The sequence below is a fragment of the Pterocles gutturalis genome, unplaced genomic scaffold (assembly GCF_000699245.1).
Source record: "Pterocles gutturalis isolate BGI_N339 unplaced genomic scaffold, ASM69924v1 scaffold20994, whole genome shotgun sequence".
NCBI classification, from domain to species: domain Eukaryota; kingdom Metazoa; phylum Chordata; class Aves; order Pterocliformes; family Pteroclidae; genus Pterocles; species Pterocles gutturalis.
Genome location: NW_010131164.1, coordinates 1 through 9,797, shown reverse-complemented (window position 1 = coordinate 9,797; position 9,797 = coordinate 1). Strand labels below are relative to the sequence as shown.

General features: G+C 38.3%; 1 protein-coding gene across 1 annotated transcript in view; it reads right to left on the bottom strand.

Annotated features, from left to right (window-relative positions):
- The window catches only part of LOC104466937 (membrane cofactor protein-like), a gene marked incomplete at its 5' end in the record, with an annotated part of 22,154 nt that extends 12,922 nt beyond the window's left edge, over positions 1-9,232 (bottom strand). Inside the window, 9 exons of the mRNA XM_010080519.1 lie at positions 4,008-4,074; positions 4,606-4,632; positions 4,962-5,153; positions 5,752-5,937; positions 6,522-6,704; positions 7,525-7,731; positions 8,128-8,213; positions 8,740-8,836; positions 9,041-9,232. Coding sequence (XP_010078821.1) covers positions 4,008-4,074; positions 4,606-4,632; positions 4,962-5,153; positions 5,752-5,937; positions 6,522-6,704; positions 7,525-7,731; positions 8,128-8,213; positions 8,740-8,836; positions 9,041-9,232 — 1,237 coding nt within the window. The remainder of the gene's footprint in view (positions 1-4,007; positions 4,075-4,605; positions 4,633-4,961; positions 5,154-5,751; positions 5,938-6,521; positions 6,705-7,524; positions 7,732-8,127; positions 8,214-8,739; positions 8,837-9,040) is intronic.
- Between the last annotated feature and the right edge of the window lie 565 nt (positions 9,233-9,797).

Here is a 9,797-nt window from a genome sequence, read left to right as displayed (position 1 = left end):
TATAAAATCTTTTACCCCATTAATAAACTCTTACTACAGTTAATCAGTAGTATAACACATAGTACAAGATATTCATCTACAGAAACTCAATGCAAGTGCAATCACTTTCCATTTCTGATAGGTATATTCAACTGCAAATTCCCTCCCACCCCACAAAAGGTCATTCATGCTTTACAGATCTTATATTCGGCAGTACATGGAGTGCTGTCACGTTTCCTACAAACAAAAAAACAAGTCAAATCAGAGATTTTTACACTTAAATGGTTTTTACATTTATTCTGAAAGCACATCCTTAGTTTTTGTCATTAAATCAACATTAAATTTCATTAAAGTCATGAAACTAAATCATTATTTGTCCTCTTCTTACTAAGCAACTGCTAGACAGACATTTCTGCTCCATTTCATCCACTAGACTGTTAAGAATGACCCACGGAGTACAAGAGCATTTGATCCAAATGGATCATTTCAAGTGATGAAGGGTCCATGCCAGAGTATTATCAAAACCAGAAAGCAGACAGGAGAGTTACAGGATTCCTAACTAATTTGGAGACTACATCAGGAGCAATTCCTTATAATTTATTTCAAATACGATAAATTGTTTAGTACAGATTTTATAACCAGAAGCTGAAGATTAGTTTGTGAGAATTTAGATTTTGTAGTCTAACAGCTTACAATACTTAAACATGAGGATTAAAATTCACAATCACATCCATATATATGTGCATTCAAGTTCTTTAATAACTCCTGTTTTGCTTTACAGAAAAAAAACCCATACCAAACCTCTGCACTATTACTCTTAAGTAGTTCCAGATACCATAAGAAGAACTCAGGGATTAATAGTCTGTGCACATACCAGACCTTAATTTCTCTTATCACTGTCATGTGCAACAGGTAAGTTTGGAAATAAGAACTCTATTCTATCTCTTGATTCCTTTTTTTTCTCTCTCCAAACTAACCCAGAAAACTAATCTCAATTAGAAACATCTTACTTCAGAGGCAAAGAAAATATTCCTTAATCCATACATTAATTTGGAAGAAACTCCAAGCTTAATTTTCATATATGCCCTCTCAAACGTATCAAAAATCCTGAAAAGTCACTTGTTCTTTAAAAGTAAGTAAAATCAAGGCTATGCATTTGAAAAGACCTTTGCACTAAGGAAGAACAAGAGACACAACTTTTCAACCATTACCTTCCCAGAATCCATGCAACAGAGAAAAGTGACACCAATGACGATACTAGTTTACAAAAGTATTTGTAGTGCAAACTGTAACAGTTGAGGTAGTAACAACAAAATACTGAGAAGGAGCAGCCAAACTAAGCTGTCCTGTCTTAAATCTGTCCTGGTGGAAGGAGGTCTGAAGAGTCAGGTTTTTGGAAGAGCTAATTTGACCCTACACAAGTGCAGGAGCAATCCTGACTACCATTAAATACACCTGACTGCTGGAGTAACCACTAGTTAAAACATAAGAGAGGAAATCCACTCCAAAAGAAGCAACTATATTTTGACCCTTTTTAGGGCTACAGAACTCTGAATTTGAAAAAGAAATCACCTTTTTATGAAAAGGTTTAAAAAGAAGACTCTGTTTGCACCTTCATTTATTTAATTTTTCTTCTAGAAAGGTAAAAATACAGATGAATCAGCAATTCAGAGAGACATGTAATGTGGTTTTCTCTGAAGGGATCCACACTACCTTTATAATTCTAGTGTCCATGTAATGCAGCAAAGGTGGTTTCCAGCTCCAACAGGGAGGGAATTATACCATCAGCTAACAAAAGTAACACGTCACTGGAATGCACTTCACATTACTGAACCAGGTGCAAACGTTCTCCTGAGTACGTCTGTAGTTTTTGTCTTACAGAAAAATACACTGCCCATTCCTTAAAGACAACCCAAAACTAGGATATGCGATACATAATCACTGGAACCTACAATTTACAACACTGAAAGACGATTCCTTATGTAATATATCCTATTCTCCCCGAATGAATGGCTATTCTAGCCTTCCCTACAGGAATCTGAGGTTCACAACTCGATTCCACACTTCTCCTGAAACTCTAAGTAAACCATAATAAAAAAAGACACTTGAGCTTCATTGCAAATATCCAAATTAAGTGGAAAGTGTATACCTTTTCATGATTCAATTAATTCATTTGTGCAGTTTCTTCCATCTCAGCTGGGACATTAGCTTTTAAAATACATGTTTCCTTGCAACTCTCATCAACTGTATACGAGCTGAACAGCAGAAGGGGAAAAAGGTCTAATTGAATGTCCTATAAAACTGGCAGATTAAACACACAAAGAGGGCAAGAAAAGATTTTTGCTGTAATCTGAAGACTACAACTCAGCAAGTATGAGGCACTGGAAGCACAACAGCTCACAAAGGCTCAGCTACATCAGAAATCCAGAAAACTTAAATAGGGAGATCTAGGCCTTAGTAAAAGGAGATTAGATCAGAGTTGTCAGACAAGAAAGAGGTGTAATAGTTGGATGTTCACAGCGAGGAAGCTTAAGGAAAGCATGGGGTGCAATAAGACTTCTCATGTTGTAAAGTTCTCAGGAATTCTTTAGTTTTTGATCATGTTGTTTTAGATCCCTCCTCTTTCCTACACCCTGAGAAGTCCCTCCACAGACGAAGGCAGAAAGCGCTGCCCTAATACTATTAACCCCCATTATCTGCACCATGCAGACTGCAGATTATCTAAGTCATGGATGAAAAGCAATTGCTCAAAAGCACTGAATTACTTAGCAGCACAGAGGTACACAGTCACACTGCGTACAGGGTGACTCTGGCCCATGTAAGGATACTGTACGGCCCGCAAGGCTAAAACCTCACCGGGTGTAAGCTAGCTTCAGGGTTCTCCCCAGCAGTACTGTGTGGACTTTGTTACAAGTATGAACTGCAGGAATATTTCCTCTGGTTTACTTTGTTTAAAGCATCCCTTCCTTTGTTTCATGCACCCCAGATAAATTCCAACAGATGTTAAAAAGTCAGTTCTGATGAGATGCTTATTCTGTGTACCACCTAACTTGGAATTTTCAGTATTTTGCGTGTTACAAACTATTTCTCCAACAAACCAAGTTTTTTTCAAGAAGATAAAATAAGACATCACTGCAAGAAGCAATGCACAAAGAGGCATTTAAATCTCCTTCCACCCCTCCACGAAAAAGCATACATAACAATCAGGTGTTTTGAAGATAAAGCTCAAAGGGCCCTTTATGTCTCATTAGAAACACAAGAACACTACTACTTATGCATCTAATATTTTACAGTTGATTTTGCAAGTCTTTAACATAGGAACACCAATCACTGCTGCTGCAGGAGAAAAACTGAAGTGGATCCACACATCAAACATTCCAGTAGCAAAGCTGACTACTTGCTTTTTCAAACAGCATAGGAACATCAGTTTTGGTAAATTTTTTTTTTCCTCCTGTTTTCCTTGTAACTGAGCCCATATTATTTTATTCAAGATGCTTCTGGTCCAAAAACAAAAAACACAGTGTTTCACCAGTCACCCTCCACTACTGTTCGTACATCTTATGTAGAAGAGAGGAAGCTCCTTAGGTCACCTCCAAGGCTCTTAAAGCCTGAGACCTAGTGATGCCAGAGGGTACCCAACAATAAATTAAGAGATTAAGCCCAGACAGCCAATAACACCACTGGTTTTAAGAGGTAAACTGACACGTTTTAGAGCAGCTGCAAACATTACTTTCCTTGGCAAGTGTACCTATGCCAAATACAATCTTAAGGACAGGGTCTTCCCTTCCTTGAAATTAGTGCAAGTGTTAATTAGCAGCTGATCTGAATAACAGATACAAAAACAAAGGCAAATATATTGTTAGGCACTTTAGCTTTCCATCAGCTGCTGCAATAAGCTCACATATAATCATCAGGCATTTGAGAAAGAAAGGGCAGATAAAGCTCAAGAAACTTACATATGTGTTAGCACTGCTTTTGCTCAGTCATTTAGAAATTTGCAGTAATAATAATAAAGTAGGCTTACTCACCCATTTTGTGAAAAGAATTTCTTATAGACCCAGAAGGCTGCCAGGAACACCACAACTGCCACAATCACTTTGGGAAGAATAATTAAAAAAAAGCCTTAGGAGTGATAAAGATCATCTCTAGCTCACAGAAAAGCCTCTGAAAGTTTTAGCAGAAATAGCACTGTCTTCACCCACAGCCCTACACAAGTTGTCGTGCCCCCCCAAAAAAAATTACATGGCTAATTTCACAAATATGTATTTGATGCTGTACTTAAGGCTCTTCAAGATAGTTCAGCTCAAGAACAGCAACCACCAAGACAGGAAAATCCCACCAGCTCAGTAACATTAAAACAGATATGTCAACATCCTAACATTACATTTTACAACAAGTTTGTAAGAAAACCAGGCAACAAATGCAAGGACAGAAGAGGGACTAAGCACTTTAGTTCACTGGCACAGTTATTTATTCACATTTCCAGTAAACCCAAGCTCTGAAAAGTTTATGAAAGTGACTAAGTTGCGGCATACTGCCTTTGACATCTGATGGCTCACATCTGTGAAAAAATACACATTTTACATGAAATCCACAGATCTTGTTCAGGTTTTAGAAGATACTTACCACAGATAATGACTGTAACATACGCACCTAAAAACAGAGTGCAACAGTATCAGAAGAGGAACACATGTCCTTCCTATCTGAACATTGTTATAAAAATATTCACAAAGTTATTTCAAACAGAGCGAATACTTCTGTCAACACAATCCTTGCAGCAGGACAGTTTATATCATAACAGTTAATCAACTTAAAATATTCTTATTTTTAAATGGATTTTACCAAAACCTATTTTTCATATGTCAAAATAAAGAAGGAAGTTTAAATTATTTCTCCTGAATACAAAAGAATGTTCCCCAGAAGTAAAGCTTCTGTTACACGTTATTTTCACTCTACTGGAAATTCTTGTAGTTCATACTTACTTAACTGGCACGTTGGCACTCCAGGAACCCATTGGTTTTCTCCAATATACTGAATACGAGCTTCACCATGTAATGTGTAGCCTGCATAACATTCAATCGTAATAAAATCCCCAACAGAATATGAAGGTTTTTGTCCATCAATTACTCTACCATAATTTATGTGTGGAGTGGAACCAGAACTTGGAGGCCCGCCTGGAAAGGGGAGGGGAGGAGAAAAGGAAATAAAGTCCAAGAACAGAACCGGTACAGCAGATTCAAGACGTTGCCATCAAAAAGTCCCCACATGTGTCTAAATATCAGAAGCCCAGTCAGTCCTTAAGACATCTGACATGCAGAAGCTTCCTGCTTCCTAGAGGCTGGAGATACTTCTGCTGATGGTCATCATCCAGAAACATGAACAGAAATCCACGTCTCAGCTTCATTAGGACAAACAGTTGCATCAAAGTAATAACCACCTCTGCTTATATTATAACAAGTGATCACACAGTGCAAAACAAGGCGAGAATAAAGTCTGCCATCATCAAAGAATCTTCAGAAAACACTCCTAGAACAGATCTTTCTGGCTTTTGAACAATTTCCATAAACAAAACCACGACTGAACAAGGACTCTAGCTCTGTCCAAAACTTTCCTGTTGCTGAAACTCCACCCCCCGACACTCACAGCCCACTAACGTCACCTGCGGCTGCTCTGCTCACAGGCCTCCGACTTTCAGGGTCTGGATATTACTACACCAGACATTTGGAACTTGTCACTCTACCCTTGATTTTACCAATTATGAGTTTTACTCACAAGCACAGTTTTGTAAAGAACTCCACGTATCCTGTCCTTGACAAGTTACTGTCATCTCTTCGGCGCCATCAGGAAAAGTACAGTGAGCATGGCACTTTATCTGAACAGACTCTCCTCCTTCATAAACAGATTTCACGGGAATCACTACTCCATGCATGATCTTCGGGGTGCCACATCCACCTAATACTTGAAGTGAAAAGCAAGTTTAGTGATCAAGAACTTTAAATATTTCATAATTCATGAATTCACTCCACAAATACACGTAGCCTTTGTACAAGAAAAATAGATCAGCATATCTGAATAGTTCACCACAATTTTAGGTATAAATGTTTCCTTTAGAAGACTGAAAAGAAACATCACTGTAGGTATTCATTAAGGTAACACGACCTTATGATGTGGTAGCTAAGAAATTTGTATTTGTTGCTTAACTAGTTCTTTCCATCAGAATTCACAAACATACCTTTTCTCCTACATTTACACACGAAAACACTAGAACAAACACCATGATGCTATTACAATGCAGTAGCATCACAGTATGTCCATGACACATTTTCCAGATGCATGTCTATAACTCAACTCACTCTCATTCAAAAATTCTTTGGAGTTAAGTCCCTCGAACACCTAAAATGGTTGCCCACAGATGAGACTCCATGTCAACTTCCTTAGTTTCTGATTTCCAACAACAGCGTTACGATTTCAAATTTTAGCTAAGACAGACTTAAAATGTTCTCAACATACAAAAGAAGTTGGATTCTTATTTAAAGGCTTACTTTTTTCACAAGTTGGTTTTTGAGGAGACCAGGTGTTATTTTCTCCACAGGTAATTATCGCTGATCCGATCAAGAAATAACCTGGATCACACTCAAACACGACTGAGTCCTTATAGCTATAGGAAGGTCCAAATCCATGGGTTTTTTTTCCATTTTCAACTTTTGGATTATCACATTTGACCACTGAAACAGGTAAAAGAAAACCAGCTCTGAAACATTTGTTAACAGTATCTTTGCAACAGACACAACATCCTTTTACTACTTCTAAGTTTCCTTAAGTAATTACTCAAACTGTTTTGGAGAAGCATTGTAAAAAAGTTATTCTCTTGAAAGTGCAGAAGGTCCTTGTTTTAAGCTATTGAGTCGTAATGGCACAAAGTCAAATAAGAAATTGTAATAACTGATATAATCGCGTTCCACTTCCATAAGTGATATTCCCGTACAGTGGCAGAATTTCAGAAAACGAAGTGATACCGATTAAGGTTCAAATGACAACATGCAAGCATCTGGTATTTCTCCCTATGTCTGCAGAGCAAGACTCCGTGTTTGCTGGGCTTTGTGTTTATTTCTGCACCTGCATAGTAGCTGTGTTTAGACAAAGAGTTCTTCCTTACCTTCCTTAAAAGATCTTCTTACTACTATACATAATCCAGCGGCCACATTCTTGCTCTTTACACAACTTTTCTTCACCTACCAAGGCTTTATGGTCTCTCAGTTCCTTTACTTCGTCCTTCTCACTTCTACCAACAGCACACTCATACATATATTATAAAAGTTTTAACTTAAATTTTAGTCATATTCTGTGTCATAATCAATCAATAGCCATAATGCAGTTGATCTGATATCCATGGGATCTACATTCAATTTAGTACCAGAGGATCTGTTTATTCTTTTCCACAGGGAATTCCATTCCCTCCCACTCCTTCCAAAAAAAAAAAAGGGGAGATACTGACATTTTGGAGTCACATAGGCTATAATAAAGTATATTAAAAATCCCAACAACCTCTACATTGTGGAGGTGGTTCACTCCAAACTCCATTTGAGTGTGCATCGTAAGTGCAGAAAATAGTAGCTGGGCCAATAAGTGACAAGGGATCTGCGCCTTTTGGTACAACATTACACGTGTAGGTTACCGATGTCTGATAAACATAGCTCGGTGCTTCAGTGTAGTGCCCGTTGGCTATGCTTGGAGGCGGTTCACAAGGAATTCCTAGAAATAAACCACACAAATTAGTCTACAGAATTTTGCTGTTACGTTGTTCATCTCAGAAACAGCGACCCCTTGATTTTCAAGTAATTTAATTTAAAATCTGACATATAGGTACTTCTAAGACAAGCTACAGTTACAACTGGGAGTTACCAAAGGTCATTTACTACAGGGTGTCTCAAATTTAAGATGTTGACTTTAACTAATATGAGCTAACTAACACAATAACTGATATTTTTCAGTGGTCATTCCTCAGGCACATCCCCAGTAGTTGCAAAAAAATAAAATTCAGTCCTATTTTACCATCATTTCTTATACTGGAAAGCTTATAGCACAGCTGTTTTTAGATGACCTACCACCATCTGAATATGAACTTAAACACAGCAGTAATATACTTACTTTCACAGAAAGGAAGATCTCTATTCCAGTCAACACCTTTATCCTTAATTACACAGGAAATTTCATCTGTTCCACGTAATCTGAACCTAGACAGGTAAAAATTTTTAAAGAAGTGAACCTTAAGAAATCTCTCTTTTCTCCAACAAACAGATAGAAACTTTATGTAATTCTGTTCTGTGAATATGAGGACTCAACATACCATATTTTTGTTGTAATGAGAATGGTATCTTAAATTTTTTTAATTTTGCTAACAGTCTCAACTTTGAAAACAAAACAGAAGCAAATGAAACATCACTAAAGGAACTGATGGAAGTCTCACCACGTTAAGATGTGTACCCTCTAATACTAACGCCCTAAAGTTACTAATACTAAAGAAATAAGCTGTCAAAAGAAAAGGGAGGAAAAAACCGTTGCAAGAGGTTAGTGCTTTTGACCTAATTTGCTATACCCACACACGTGGTCCATTATTCAAATAAAATAATGAAGGGTGATTAATATATTTATATAAGCTCACGAAAAAGCTTAAGCCTTGGCTGATGCAAACAGCAAGTAAAAATCTAGTCTAAACAGGAAAATATTGAAAAGGATTCACTCATTCACCAGAACACTTACCCTCCTTCACAAGAAAAAGTAGCTGTTGAACCAAATGTAAGATCTGTCACATTAATAAAACCATGTTCTAATTCTCCTGGATGTTTACATTTTCTCTCTAGGAAGAAAGAAAAAAAACCAAACCACTACATCTTTGTAGTTATATACAAAGACTAAGTCTTTGGCATATACTGCTTTCAGAGTCATTAGCACTTTTCAAGCTTTGTTTAACGTATTACGGAATACTACTTGTCCCTTGAAAAACAACTAAAATTGTTAAATATCAAAGTGAAAAAAGAAAAAGAACTCACACACACACTACCTGTACAGAACTGCTCTGTGGGTGACCACTGTAAGTCTTTACCACACGTACGAGCCGATGATTTCCCAGGGATTCTCATATACCCCGGCCGGCAGATGTACGACACCGTGGTTCCAACAGGAAAACTCTCCATTGCGCGGAACTCCTCCTCGAGCTCTGCATATTGCAGCCGTTCTGGACGCGTACACGTGCCTGTCAGCGTAAAAGGAAAGAAAAAGCAACAGACAGTCTGGTCAACAAGGAGAGACACAAGCTGAGGCATCACGGCATAGAATCCAGGCTAATTCAGTCGGTTTAAAGAACTCATTGGTAAATCACAGAGGTGACATGCTTAAGAGACACAGCTATCTGCATCTTTAACTAGATTTTCATTTTTTTAGTGTATATTTTAATTGCATCCAAATCCAGCTCTACACTAGTACAGCTTACTCATTTGTTTTCTCCAGTCCTTCTTTAGCATTCGACCCAGACAATACCTTTCCTTCCAGCTCACATCTTTTCTCTGTTCTCCTACTCTGGCCGATTTAACTCCCTGTGCACTCACCCGCAGTGAAATGCCCGTTCACCTCGCTGCAGGAAAACCCCACAAACCAGCCCCAGCTCATTTCCTCTCCTAAGACAAAGGGCAGGCGGACCCCAGAGGGGAGGTTACAACCCGCTGCACACCCCGCACAGCCCCGGGGACACGCTGCAGGTGTCAGACCCCTCCAGGGCGGAGGGCTCAGGAAAACACCCCCGAGCCCTTGCAACCCCCGTG